Source organism: Myxocyprinus asiaticus, chromosome 3 (genome assembly GCF_019703515.2).
Source record: "Myxocyprinus asiaticus isolate MX2 ecotype Aquarium Trade chromosome 3, UBuf_Myxa_2, whole genome shotgun sequence".
Taxonomy (NCBI): domain Eukaryota; kingdom Metazoa; phylum Chordata; class Actinopteri; order Cypriniformes; family Catostomidae; genus Myxocyprinus; species Myxocyprinus asiaticus.
In genome coordinates, this window is record NC_059346.1 from 37,417,735 (window position 1) to 37,433,065 (window position 15,331).

The window sequence follows — 15,331 nt, forward strand, 5'->3', positions numbered from 1 at the left end:
GATAAATGTCTTTGATTAGCCACTGGCAGGTCATTTTTTTTAGATTTCACTCACCAGTGTTTGAGTAGTGTAGTGGCGAAGAAGTTCAGCACCGAGGTCTTTTTACGTGTTGAGAGTAATCGTTTTGTTTGATTCATTCTTTGCAATACGTGTCCAAAGACGAAATCCACACAATCCATTTGTCATTGAATAATGTCTTCTTTTAATATCCTTTCAGTTCTTTCCAGTTAGTTATTGATCAGCAACAACAAAAGAAACATTTCTTTTACGTACACTGTGAAGCCATTCGACCAAAACACTTCTGTCAAAGTCCATGTCAAGGTCTTTAAAATGTTTTTAATTTTTCTTAATTGCGATTAAACAAATTTACCGTTAATGCAGCATTAACTAGCATAAACAGTGGTCGGAAGGGCGGAACCTTTGCGATGCGTCCGCCCGGAGTCATTACACTGACACACACAGCAGTGATGCAGTGTCAGTGATAAAGTGATGGGGAAAAGTACTCTTAATGCTATTTGTTGTACAAAACAAGCCTAGATGGAACTTGTGACAGAAATCAATTATTTTTCAGCCTAAATAAGGCACATTTGAATTACCACAGAAGCACGGCAAGTCTTAATATCACCAAAATGTAGAATGAGACGTTTTTGTCTGCAAGCGCTTTTCATGTGGAGTTCAAAGCGGCGCTTAATGCTGAATGTGGTACAGAACTGTCTGTTGCAAAACTCTTATGTCTTTGTGCTGAAACTAATTCAAAATAAACAGCCCCACATTCTAAACAGCACGTACAAAGAAAACAGGAGAAAACATTTTCAATTCTCAGATCACAATGCTTACAAAACATTACCATGGATTTACTGCAGTAAAACTAACTATACTATATTACCTATGGTAGTTGCGGCAGAAAAACTTTCTAAATGTATTTAGTCTGCTGTTTTTTTCAAGACAAAAACGTCATAGTTCTTTATATAGAAACCATAGTTACTAAAAATGGTAGTGAGGAGCCATGCATGGTTTTACATATAGTTACCATGCATTATTACAAATATAATTGTTAAAACTATGGATACTATGGAAGAACAATGGTGCATTTTCATAATTATGGACCAAGCTATCAGTTTTCCATCTGTATAAAATCTGTACTCTTGTAATGCTCTCTGATTGTAGGAAAATTTAAGCTGTTTTGTTTGCTTTCAGAAATTCCAAGACATGACTGTAATTTAATTAGTAGGAAACTGATAAAAGGAATCTGTAAAGAAGACCCAACTTATTCACACTGTCAGAATATTTTGATTTAGCCATATAAAAATTAGGTGTTCATTTTTTTTTTTTTCCACAGATGTTACTGTTGCTAATATTATAATTTTCATCTGCATCCCAACCTCGAAATCAATGCTGTACTGTCAAATGTGCATTTCAGTGCACATAACATGTAATATTATTTGCATGGGTGCTACCAAAGCAGGTGCTGGTGCCACATTTTCAAAGGGCCCTTTGAGGGCACAAATAAACCCTGATGTGGCCCAGGCTGAAATTGAGTTTGACACCCCTGTAGGGGTGTGTGATGTGTATCATCTACAATAATATCTTAATTGATGTTTTAACGATGTGCGAGCTGACATTATCGAGTATGTCACTCACTTTGCAAAAACCAATTAAAAACACTCCTTGAGAGTCCACGCATTCACTGCGGGATGTAGCCTATTAGAATGCAGTGTGCTAGTATAGGCGTACATGTTCACCGCACCACAAGTTAAGCTAGCGTAGCTGCCTAAAAATGCATGACTGAAGTAAAAAATTTGTGAACAAACAGTGCCAGGATACAAAATACAGACACCACCAGCCTCGCAATCTACGTCGTTAGATTAGCGTCATTAGACGAGCGTCATCCTCACTTGCATGGAGGTGGTTTGGCTTTGAAAAGATGGATGTTGCTCAAAAGATGGTAATCTGCAAACTATGTCAGAAATCGGTTGCCGTTAGAGACATCTCGACAACTAACTTGTTTCACCATCTGCGAACTAACCACCAAAAAGAATAAGAAAAAATTCGGGAGTCAGCTGTCCACGACAGGCCTAAACAAGCCAAGGTACCAGCACAAAAACACACTCAGCAAATTTTGGGAAATCATTTTTGCAAAAAAGATAATATTCTATTAAAAAGAGCGAGCTAGTACAATATACTGTGACATTTACAAACGCATTTTTGAAGGATGCAAAATATTGTCTACTTATCGCTATCGACAAAATCCCATAAAAAATAGAGAGATCATTTTTTGTCAATATCGCACACCCCTACACTCCTGTTTTAATCTATGCTTTGACCAACATACATTAATATGGGTCTGGCGTTGCGGGCTTGTGGACGCACGCACAACAGCACTGCTGCTGAAAAAAATCCTAGGGGAAACACTGTATGGTGTCAAATTTCAGCACTTTTAAAATCTGCAATTAATCACAATCGTGATATAAAATTAATCGTGATATAGAAATTTTAATCAACTGACAGCACTAATATATACTATATATACACTGGTGGCCAAAGGTTTGGAATAATGTACAGTTTTTGTTCTTATGGAAAGAAAGTGGCATTCAACTGATCACAATTTATAGTCAGGACATTAATTAATAAAATTACTATTACAATTTGGAGGGAAAAAAAATCAGAACTTCTTAACTAACTTCTTAACTTAAACTACTTCAAAGGTTTCTCATCAAAAAATCCTCCACGTGCGGCAATGACAGCATTGCAGATCCTTGGCATTCTAGCTGTCAGTTGTCCAGATACTCAGGTGACATTTCACCCCACGCTTCCTGTAGCACCTACCATAGATGTGGCTGTCTTTTCGGGCACTTCTCACACACCTTACAGTCTAGCTGATTCCACAACAGCTCAATGGGGTTAAGATCCATAACACTCTTTTCCAATTATCTGTTGTCCAATGTCTGTGTTTCTTTACCCACTCTAAACTTTTCTTTTTGTTTCTGTTTCAAAAGTGGCTTTTTCTTTGCAATTCTTCCCATAAGACCTGCACCCCTGAGTCTTCTCTTTACTGTTGTACATGAAACTGGTGTTCAGCGGGTAGAATTCAATGAAGCTGTCAGCTGAGGACATGTGAGGCGTCTATTTCTCAAACTAGAGACTCTGATGTACTTAGCCTCTTGTTTAGTTGTACATCTGGCCTTCCACATCTCTTTGTGTCCTTGTTAGAGCCAGTTGTGCTTTGTCCTTTGAAGACTGTAGTGTACACCTTTGTATGAAATCTTCAGTTTTTTGGTAATTTCAAGCAATGTATAATTTAATTAATAACAGCATTAGCTGAAAGAGAAAAATGGACATTATAATGGAAATATACATTGGAATTGAAAGCTTGTGAGTCTGAATTAAATTGAGTTATGATTTAGTGATGTATCACAATATATCGAATTGTGACATGCGTATCACTGCCGTATCATATTGAGGTGGCTGGCAATACCCAGCCCTACACACTGCAGTGAACATTGTGCTTTGTCATACTTTTCAGAACTTGATAACATAATTATGATGCAATTGCTGTTTTAATGTGAGTTTGATTTTTACAAAAATTACAAGATTGCATATGTAAACTTTATTTTACTCTGACCTTATCTGATTCAATATATAATCCGTGTGTCACATGTCAAAAATCAACAAACAAATACAAATGCTGCTCAATCATTCAAAGCAAAAGTGCTCTCATATAAGCTCCCACAATCAGCACTGTTTGAATACATGTACTATGGCAGGTCCACTAAGAGCTGAAGTCTTGAGACTCCAGTTTTAAAATGAAGAGTGAGTCACTTTTCCCTCTCCTTTCTCGTGCCTTTTCTGAGCAAGTAAAGCTTCCCTTAAAGGGATAAAATTCTCATTTGCTCACCCTCATGTTGTTTCAAACCCAAATATGACCCATACATTTTAATTGTATGGAATAAAAGATGCATTGATGTAAAGTGAATGGTGACAAATATTCTCCTTTTGTGTTCTACGGAAGAAAGTAATACAGGCATGTAACAACATGAGTGTGAGTAAATGAGGATAAAAATGTCCTTTTTTGGTGAACTAACCCTTTAAGTACTTTACTAATTAAACTGCCAACGGACACAATAATACAGTTGATCTAGTAGTGTTTCAGTGGTTAATTCCTCCATTACTCCCCAATGACTGGTGGTAAAAAGGGGAAAGATCCAACTTATTCTCTGATCTGTAGGACTCAGCACTCTAAAGGACATTGCAGCATGGGGCACGGATATAAATTGTGGTCGATCCACTAAGAGACATTGACTCCTTGCCGTTCAAAGCACTCCGTGGTACTATATGCTGCAGTGGTGCATTGACAGGCTGTTTGCTAGAGGAAACAGCACTTTAAGGAGAAGGAATATATTTTGGAGGAGTTCAGTATTTGGGATGCTCAAATGATTCTGAAACACTGCTCCCCTTTAACCTGTTTACTGACAGGCTAGAGACCACTGTGTTACGTAAGTCGTCTGCGCTCATCTCACTTGTGACAGTCTGTTTTTACATGCCCACTCTATAAACAACTAAATATGTGTCTTCGCAAACACCCTTATAGATAGATATGCGCAGGAAGACACTCACCATACATAAATTTTCTTTTGAATGGATGGAAACAGCAGAAATTAGGTCACTATGACAAACAGGGTTAACATTCAGCCTGTGTGTTTATTTGGATGTGCTTGATTTAGTTTGTGTATTTTAATGTGTTTTTGCAAAAGGAAGTTTATTTCAAGGTCTGGAGGCATTGGCTTTAGGACAGGTGCTCTGAATTCTGGTTATGTGGTGTCGGGGAGAGCCTTTGCCACTAGAGCTTTTATGTAACACACACACACACACACACACGCACACACACAGTATGGGAGGGGTGAGCTCCACTGAAGTCCCCACTGCCTGGCTTTCTAGACAGACAGACAGCAGGAATGAACAGTGAAACTTCCTGAAGAATTATCTAGTTTGATATTTATATAGTGAGGAGATTCTGAATTTATTTTTAATCATTGTATACAAAATATACATTGATAGCGTGAGAGAGAAATCTTGGATGAGGTTATTGAAGGATATCAAAGTTTATTTTTCATTACCAGTCATATTTGATTGTGGGTTTGTAGTCTACATGCTGTGATATTGCTCTCTCTACCTACATATTCAGAAACAAACACATACACGCTCAGGCTGGCAGGACAGAACACAGCAGACGAACTGTTGTGTGGGCCATACAGTGTTTGTGAATGGAGTGGGCGTTTGCCACGCGTCTCATCTCTCTCTTTCTCTTTCTCTCTCACTCTTTCGCTTATTCTCAGACCTCACATCCCACTGTTTCTATCACTGCCTGTCACTAAAACAAGCGCTAGCGGGGCACACTGCACATCTCATTCCCCATGACAAAACACTGACTCACTCAACTGACTCTGCTAAACGCTACATGAGACATCCATGCCACTGGTATCATTGCTTTCATTATAAACACTTTTTTGTTCTGTTTTACAGAGTAAAGGAGAAGCCATATACTCTGTTTTTAGAAGTTCTGACCAACTGTTCTGTGTTGTTCTTAAAGGAATAGTTCATCCAAAATTGATTGTCAAAATTTACTCACCCTCATGTCAACCCTATGACTTTCTTTATGCAGAACACAAAAAGAGACGCTTTAATGAATATCGTGTACTGTCCCGCCGTACACTGACAGTGGATAGTGCATCACTTTAAAGCTTAAAAAGATCCCAAATGTATTATAATAGTAAACCATATGGCTCATGCACCATATTCCAAGTCTTCTGAAGGCATACTACAGGCTTGGTGAGAAACAGCCTGAAATTAAGTCCTTTTTGAATGTTGAGCATTAATGAATGTTGTGCATACATGTAAATTGCGCATTCAGCAGAAGTTATAAGGAGATGTACTATACAAGGAGAGACTGATAAAAAAAAAAAAAATGCTTAAAAACATGCTTAAAAAGCAAGCTTACCCAAATATTTAAATCTGTCATTTACTCATCCTTGTTCCAACCCGTATAACATTCTATCATCTGTGTAACACAAAAAGTGATGTTAGGTAGAATGTTATGGACAGCATTTACATATTTCCATTGATCGTGGTATAAATAATGCAGGGGTTGTACTTGCTTGTTTTGATTATTGGGGGGTTACATCCCCCCACATCTCCCCTGGAATCTACGCCTCTGCCCTTGCATCATCGCCCTTCCTTCACATAACCCCATTCACCATGAAGATGCCAGATTTCCCTTTATTTTGGACACTTTCCCCCATGGACATATTTATACTGTTATAATTATTTCAAATAAATGCCTCTCCGAGTTCTCACATCACACCCACTGTGTATGTCTCTTTCTCACCCCGCCACAATAGAAAAACAATAGAAAAATGGGACACAAAAATGTTTGGTGTGAACGGTCCCAATGAGAATTAAACAGAGGAAGCACTGAGTCTTGCTCATAATGGGTTCAAGCGCACAAGCTCACACCCACACCTCTGCACCCACTGCCTCACATTTTGCTTGCTGACAAGACAAGGGCTGCTTCTATGAAAATTAGGTCAAGGTCTCCCAGCTAATTTATATTTTCACAGACTATGCAATAGTCATATTCTTCACATTTACAGCATCTCCTATAAACATTAGTCACTATCACACAATGGTTAGAGCTACTATAAAGATTACAGTTAAATAGCGCAAACTCCGATCAGCCACAACATTAAAACCACTTGCCTAATATCGTGTAGGTCCCTCTTGTGCCGCCAAAACAGCTCTGACCTGTCGAGGCATGGACTCCACAAGACCTCTGAAGGTGTCCTGTGGTTTCTGGCACCAAGACGTTAGCAGCAGATCCTTCAAGTCCTGTAAGTTGCGAGGTGGGTCCTCCATGGATCGGACTTGTTGGTCCAGCACATCCCATAGATGCTTAATCAGATTGAGATCTGGGGAATTTGGAGGCCAAGTCAACACCTTGAATTCTTTGTCATGTTCCTCAAACCATTCCTGAACAATTTTTGCAGTGTGGCAGGGCGCATTACCCTGCTGAAAGAGGCCACTGCCATCAGGGAATACCGTTGCCATGAAGGTGTGTATGTGGTCTGCAACAATCTTTAGGTTGGCGGTATGTGTCAAAGTAACATCCACATGAATGCCAGAACCCAAGGTTTCCCAGCAGAACATTGCCCTGAGTATCACACTGCTTCCACCGGCCTGCCTTCTTCCCATGGTGCATCCTGCTGCCATCTCTTCCCCAGGTAAACGACACACCCAGCCGTCCAAATGATCTAAAATAAAATGTGATTCATCAGACCAGGCCACCTTCTTCCATTGCTCCATGGTCCAGTTCTGATGCTCACGTGCCCATTTTAGGTGCTTTCGGCGGTGGACAGGGGTCAACATGGGCACTCTGACCAGTCTGCGCCTACGCAGCCCCATACGCAGCAAGCTGCGATACACTGTGTGTTCTGACACCTTTCTATCACGGCCAGCATTATGTTTTTCAGCAATTTGTGCTACAGTAGCTCTTCTGTGGGATCGGACCAGACGGGCTAGCCTTCGCACACCACGAGCATCAATGAGCCTTGGGCGCCCATGAACCTGTTCACCGGTTGTCCTTTTTTGGACCACTTTTGGTAGGTACTAACCACTGCATACCGGGAACACCCCACAAGACCTGTCGTTTTGGATATGCTCTGACCCAGTCGTCTAGCCATCACAATGTGACCCTTGTCAGAGTCGCTCAGATCCTTACACTTGCCCATTTTTCCTGCTTCCAACACATGAAATTCAAGAACTAACTGTTCACTTGCTGCCTAATATATCCCACCCCTTGACAGGTGCCATTGTAACGAGATGATAATAAATGTTATTCACTTCACCTGTCAGTGGTTTTAAGGTTATGGCTGATCAGTGTAGATGTAGTAACATAAATGTTACAGCTTGGCTTCATCGGCTCGACGCGCCACCCTTGTTATGTAACCTGAGTGAAAGAAGCATCCTCCAGGGCATTCTTAACACTGACAACATTTCAGATCAGACTTTTCCGAAATCTTCACAGAACCAAATCGCAAGGCAGGCTATGATGTCTCCCTTATGAGGAACTAAACTGAGTTTCCCTGCTCTAGATAAAAGCTCTCCTTTTACCTTTTTATGGGTAAATTTGAAACTACTAATTTTGGTCAAGAAAGATATCTTTGTGCTCAAGAAAATCAGAGTGAATTGAATGAATGGGGGCTATTTTTAGAACCCAGCTTGTCAGTGGAGGCCTGAATTGTGAAGTCTTTGTCAATGCAACAATAAACAGTGGCCACATTAATCTTTCATGAACTCTTTTTATGGAACGTTAGCTGACTTGGACAGCGAAGCTCTGGGCAGCTTGTAATGTAGATTGCTTTAGCTGTATCACAGGATGCACCACATTTTGTTGGAAAAAGATGATGCTTGTGTTTATTCAAAGTAATTAATTATTGGAAAAGGTAACTGATTTGTGCAGCACAGGACACATTAGTGCAATTAACAGGGATGTGAAAAATTTAACACGCATGAATTCTTGAAAAGCTGTACATTCTCTGTAAGCACTTTTCACCCAAACAAGTGTCATTCAACCTTCCCTCGGATGAAGCCATTGCTGCCTCATGCACATATGTTAGAGTTGAGAACGTGCAAGATGAAGGCTACTGATTTTCACGTCAGCACTTTATTAAAGAAAGTTAGGTTTATTTAAATTAATCCAGAGAAATAAAACCTTCTTTATGGTTGGATGTAAAACCAGTTTGGACCGTTGCCACAGTTGCTGACCGGTTAAAATTTGCTATTTTTAAGTGTCAATTCAAGCATTACAAACGTGATATTTGCAGTGAAAACGTAAAATGTATCTTCACATGTAAAGTACTCCGTGGCAGTATATTGAACCATTTGTATGTATAATAATAAACCCCCTAGACAGCTTTTTTTTTTTTTTTTCCTTTCTTTTTAGATCGGGAAATGAACTTGGCGTGACAGTTGTAAAAGAGGCACTTACAGTACATGTAGAGGGAAAACCTTCCAAAATGCTTTGAAACCTGCAGACTTTGAGTAAGACATTGGTACTGTATGTCCATCAAGGCAGCATTATGGATTGAATTAAGATTAAAATCACGATATGGCCTTGCACGATTACTAAACCACAAAATGCAGTGTTTCTAAACAGTCTGCATACTGCATTGACTGCTTTAGTCAGTGATGTGTGAGCTAGCGGTTGTTACATTTTCTAGCTTTTTTTGTACTTTGCCAATCACATGCCTGATTTATTGAGGGTAATTCAAGCCTTACTGGGTGCACATTAAACCATTTTCATTTTATTTCATGAAGACCTCTTTTATTGCAGTGGTTTTCTAATTGAACTTTAAATGTATGCAACTTCCTCAAGCAAAGCGGTTCAGCTTATTGACCAAATGAGTGCATTCATTCAAATGACCATTGCATGGAGACCCAAACATATTTCTTTCAGTGTTTTAAGGGGGAAAAAAGTTGCATGACATTTTGAGATTCTTAAGCTAAAAGAGAACTTGCTTGTTGTCATGGATATTGAGTTACAGTCATATTTGTTAGCACACAGGTCTCTTAATGGTTTGTTTCAGCTGCCTCCCTCAGCAGTGAAGCATTTGTTCTGAAGTGCATTCTGTGTGTGTGCCTTTAAATGTGATTCTGACAGAACATCACAGCCAATATTTGAGCCACTGCACCTTTTCAGTGCAGAGCCACCAGGCTTCACACCTGCTGTACTTCCTACAGATGTGTTTTATAAATCACGTCGTGAGCGACTAGTCGACTTCAGGCTGACGGTGTCGACTACGTTAATTGTAGTTGACCAGTCTGTGTAACCCGTTACAAGGTCGACAAAAACAGATAAATGGTGATAACAGATACAATGTGAAGATTATGTGAATCGGTTTTTATTCCCTCTGTTTCACTGTATTTTTTAGGGGTCCAAGTACCGAAGGTGCTGGAACCCTATTGTATTTGTACTGATTTTCTTATTAGAGGTCCAAGCACCGAAGGGGCTGGAACACTATCATATCCATACTGATTTTCTTATTATAATTTTTTTTTTTCTGCCCTAAAAGCATATGGGCAGCAAAAAAAGACCTAGAGAATCCAAACTTGCAGGATGGTCCCAAATCCCCCCCACTACTCGGGCATATACACACACCCCCATCCGAGTCTAGTGCTATAATAAGCACTTTTGTGTTTTGGCTTATATCTTCGCAACTGTAAGGGCTAAAATCAAAATTCTCAGGGGCCTGGGTAGCTCAGTGGTAAAAGATGCTGGCTACCACCCCTGGAGTTCGCTAGTTCGAATCTCAGGGCATGCTGAGTGACTCTAGCCAGGTCTCCCAAGCAACCAGATTGGCCCGTTTGCTAGGGAGAGTAGAGTCACATGGGGTAACCTCCTCGTGGTCACTATAATGTGGTTCGTTCTCGGTGGGGCGCGTGGTAAGTTGAGCGTGGATGCCACGGTGGATGGCGTGAAGCCTCCACATGCGCTACGTCTCCGTGGTGACATGCTCAATAAGCCACGTGATATGATGAACCGGTTGATGGTCTCAGACATGGAGGCAGCTGGGATTCGTCCTCCGCCACCCGGATTGAGGCGAATCACTACGTGATCATGAGGACTTAAAAGCACATTGGGAATTGGGCATTCCAAATTGGGAGAAAAAGGGAAGGAAAAAAAAAAAAATTCTCATTTACTCTGATTCCTTGAGTCAAGACAAACAAAACGTATATCTCCAAATTTTATTTCCATCTAGAAAAATGTTCCGCCATTTTGAATTTTCTGAAAACCTACTTTTGTGGACTCCTAGGCCGTTTGTCTGATTTGCTTGGAAAATTATGTATCATCTAGGGACCGTCCTGATAAACAAAGAGTGTTCGGTTTTTTATTTGTCAAATCGTTTAGAAGATAAGCTAATTTATTATTTTGGAGTGGCCCAAATGTACTCCATCTTTTGAACTCAAAGTCCAAACTTGACAAAACTTGGAATACTTTGATATCAGAACATTTTGAGGATGCGTGCAAAGTTTCATTCAATTTCGCCAATAGGGAGCGCTACAGCTAAACATTCCTTTATAACTCCAACCGTTTGAGTGACAAATTCAAAAATTGGCATGCATCATCTTTGGGTTACGTGCTAACATATCCTTACAAAAACAATTAGGCAAATCAACAAAAATGGCCACCAGCAGCCAATCAAAATTCAGCAGCTAATAACTTGTTGCGAATGGCTGATCATTACGAAATTTTTCGAAATTTTTAACACTTACAGGTCGCCAAAATTAGGCTGTATACCAAATCTGGTGAAAAGCGACTACAAGGTGGCACTTTAATAAGCTAATATGCATTTTTGTTAATAACTTCTTATCTATAAGGGCTAGAACCAGAATTCTTATTTTCACTGATTCCTTGAGTCAAGACAAACAAAATGTATATCTTTGATTTTATTTCTGTCCCGAAAAAAGATCCGCCATTTAGAATTTTCTGAAAAAAACGACTTTTTTTGTCCAATTAGCTCGAAAATGTGTACGTATCATCTAGGGACTTTCCTGACAAAAAACATTTTGGGGGATTTTTGATATGTCAAATACTTTAGAAGAAGCGAATGAATTCTTTGGGTTTGAACTGTAACAACTACCACGCCTTTATTTGTCTGCACAAGGTCCAAACATGACAAAACTTATAAAACATATACATACCAGGATAGTCTTAGAACATGTGCTAAATTTCATCCATTTCGTCTTGTCAACAGCAAATAAAAATATAATTTATTTCAACTGTAATTGACAGTTGAAGGATGTACTACTGATTTTGTCCACTAGATAGAGCAGCAAGTTAAGAAATTCAATTAAATCCTCTGACTTTGAGTTATTGCTCTTGTAATGTAATATCTGTGCATTAAAAATTGCAACAGCTATCCAGCAAAACGAAAGTCCTATGAAATCTGTTTACATTTTTCCTCAACTTCAGTTTTTCCTGATTTAATTGTCCAACAATCCAAAATCTCATTTATGCATGGTAAATCAAAGATTTATTACCGATTTTGTCCACTAGATTGAGCGCCAAGACTAAAAATCCTTAAATCCTTTTTGACTTAGCTTTTTGCTCTTTTAATGTGCTTTGTCCAACAATCCAAAATCTGTTTTTCTTCTTCATCTTATATTGTCATTTTAATAACATTTTAATTTAGCAACTGTGATAAAATCTTTTGTAAGAAATTTTACACAGAACAGCTGTGTCCACAGCATCCACAGGATCTATTGTGTCCAGTTTAATTATTTTGGACATGTCCTGGCTATACGTGCTTGGACCCCAATGATTGCCGCTTGTGGCTATATTTATTTATTTAGTCTGGTCTTTTTAAGAGGATTCAAGTGTGAATACCCTGTCTTGAACAGTATTTCTATTGGCAGTAGACCATGTTTGCCCATGACTTCATATTGGTCAAAAGGAAACACCTACTATTTTTTTTTTTTGTTGTTGTTTTTTTGGTAATAATAATATTGCAGTTGAAATCGCAGTGTTTTTAAACATGCTTTCCATACACTTTCAACGAGTGTGTAGGCAAGTGCAGAATTGTGCTGACTGTCTTTGTTGTTCCTTCCTCAGACAGAAATAGCACCCGACCCATATTTCTGTTTAAACTTTGAACATTTGGTGATTGAGTAGTCTGTATTGATGATGCCATTCATCATTGTGGACCTTTGTTTTGAGTCACCACATTGTGAATGGACTGTGTTTCATAAATCATTGTGCAAGTTAATTTTACTCGTATTTACACTTAAATGTTTACTGAAAAATGGCTGTTTTATTTAAGCAATATCTCAAGCAAGAGTGCTGTTATACTGAATATTAGCACTGCTACAGTATAACACAGACTGACAGCATTTCTGGAATGAAAAATGAAGTCATGACAAATTCAGAGAAAGTCAGACAAATGAAGTCATGCAAACAGTGACGTGAAACACACTAATCCAATCAAATAGTGGACCAGAACTAACTTTTGTATAACAGACTTCAAGATAAACAGTTTTTAATAGTTTAAGTGCTGCAGATCTTAATATTATCTCTTTCTCTCTCTGTCTGTCACTCAGGGCCCTCTCCATGGATATAGACACAGACTATGAGCGACCTAATGTGGAGACCATTAAGTGTGTGGTTGTGGGTGATAACGCGGTGGGCAAGACCCGGCTGATCTGTGCCCGTGCCTGCAATGCCACCCTAACTCAGTACCAGCTGCTTGCCACTCACGTGCCAACTGTCTGGGCCATCGACCAATACCGCGTGTGCCAGGAGGTGGGCAAGTCTTTGGCATATTGTGTACATTTTGAAGAGCGTTGAATGTTGACATAAATACATCTCATTTGCCGGAAGTCATGCCGTTATAGTGGAATAGCTACAGATGAATGCATGTCATAAAGCACATATAATCATGCCAATTAAGTACAACCTGTTTAAGCAGTCTATTTACAGACAATACTGTTTATTTAAAACATGAAATATATTTTTCACATAATTATTTCTAGATAAAATATAAGCTGTGAGTTACATTGGATATAAAACTACTTATAATTGACATTGCAGAGAAAGCAGTATTATGTGTTTGCATTGGTACAATGAAATCAACTGAGCAGTTGAATCTGTTGTCTAGGTGCTGGAGAGGTCACGAGATGTGGTGGATGAGGTCAGTGTCTCCCTCAGGCTGTGGGACACGTTTGGAGACCACCAGAAAGACAGGCGCTTTGCTTACGGCAGGTCAGTTACACTATACATTGTTATAAGCCCCATACACCTGATAGACATTCACCATTTGCTTGCTTTTATTTTGGTTTAGAATGTTTGCCACTTTTTATTCAGAGGAAGGTAGAGAGCGGGAGAGGGATCAATGGGATCAGATTCGAACTTGCATTGCCCATATAAGCACAACAGCTCAATGTGTAAACTGCTAGGCCATGGCTCCAACCTTAACCAATCCCTTAATACACATGGATACTTTTTGTCCCAGAATGCCACTGCTTAGATCAGCCTTTAATTTTGTTTGTTCTGATCTCTCGTCACTCTTGCAAATTACATTTGTTGTCCTGCCAAGGTTTGGTTATTGCCCTAATTCTCCCAGCTGGGTAGGTAATGTGCTGTAAGCGCAGCCAAAGAGCACTGCGTGGAGGCTCTTATTCCCAGTGCAGCACAGGGCAGTGGAGGATCAGTGGATCAGCAGTGGTGCTTTGGCTTCGGGCAGTGAGGCAGATCACAGTAGCCGCCGAGCCAAGCAGAGAAATGAGTTCAAGAAAGAGGGAGAAAGACTGTTCCCGAATGCTTATGTAGTGGCCACAAATAGTATTTGGGCACTCAAGCCAGACTTATACTGCCATACAAAGCCAAAATGCAGTAACTGCACCAACACTGAGAAAAATTGCTTCAAAGTTTTTGTGGAAATGTGAATTATATAATAGTCCCACTCAGTTTTCTCTGAATCTGAGCATAGTTGAGAAGTTGAGCAAAACTCAATCACAGGACAGATCAAAGTTTTGGAGACCCGATTTCAGTTATTAACCAGTTTGTACAAATTTGTAGTTACGGAGTTTTGCCTTTGCAGGGCAGGATAACTGTATCAATTTAATTGCATTAGAAAAAATATCAAACCAAGGGGTATCCGAAAAACAAATGATGCTAGACCTTTTCTCAGGACTAACATTACTTTTCTTTCCATTTTTGCAATTACTTTCAATCAAGGTCATTTCTAGCAGATGCATGAATTCAGTTTTCCTCAAGTTCACACAGGTGTCCTAGCTAGTAGAGTTACATACCCATATAACACACTTATAATTAATAATTCATCACATTGTTCCACTAATTTTGACAATCAGAAAGTGTCCGAATTTCTATTTTTGTGAAATGTTATGCTTGAAAAGTGTGCTTATGCTGTTTTTCTTTCAAAGAAATACCACTGTAATATTTTTGTTATCTACTGCAATAAAATTCATGCATTCATACAAAGTGTGCAAATACTTTTCTGGGTCACTGTTAAAGGCTGATGATTATTCATGGCATCTTTACCAACCCAGATCCTTGCACACCAAGCTGCCACAAAGTACACACACATTAGTTGCAGATCAAATGCATAGTAGGCTAGATGAGGTCATGGCAAGTGAGGTTTTGATTATGTAATATAGCTATAAAAAATGAATATATAACATTGTGGATGTAATGTGTTTTGTATGCACTTGAGTTTAGCACAGACTGAAATGAATAAGCAGAAAATGTGTGTGTGTGTGTGTG

At 39.2% G+C, this 15,331-nt stretch overlaps 1 protein-coding gene across 4 annotated transcripts in view; it reads left to right on the top strand.

Annotated features, from left to right (window-relative positions):
• Window positions 1-15,331, top strand: part of rhobtb4 (Rho related BTB domain containing 4) — an 85,637-nt gene that overhangs the window by 34,500 nt on the left and 35,806 nt on the right. For all 4 annotated transcript variants that reach the window (XM_051662051.1, XM_051662061.1, XM_051662069.1 and 1 more), the window contains 2 exons: window positions 13,150-13,351; window positions 13,707-13,810. In XM_051662051.1, coding sequence (XP_051518011.1) covers window positions 13,160-13,351; window positions 13,707-13,810 — 296 coding nt within the window. In that variant the 5' untranslated portion in view covers window positions 13,150-13,159. The remainder of the gene's footprint in view (window positions 1-13,149; window positions 13,352-13,706; window positions 13,811-15,331) is intronic.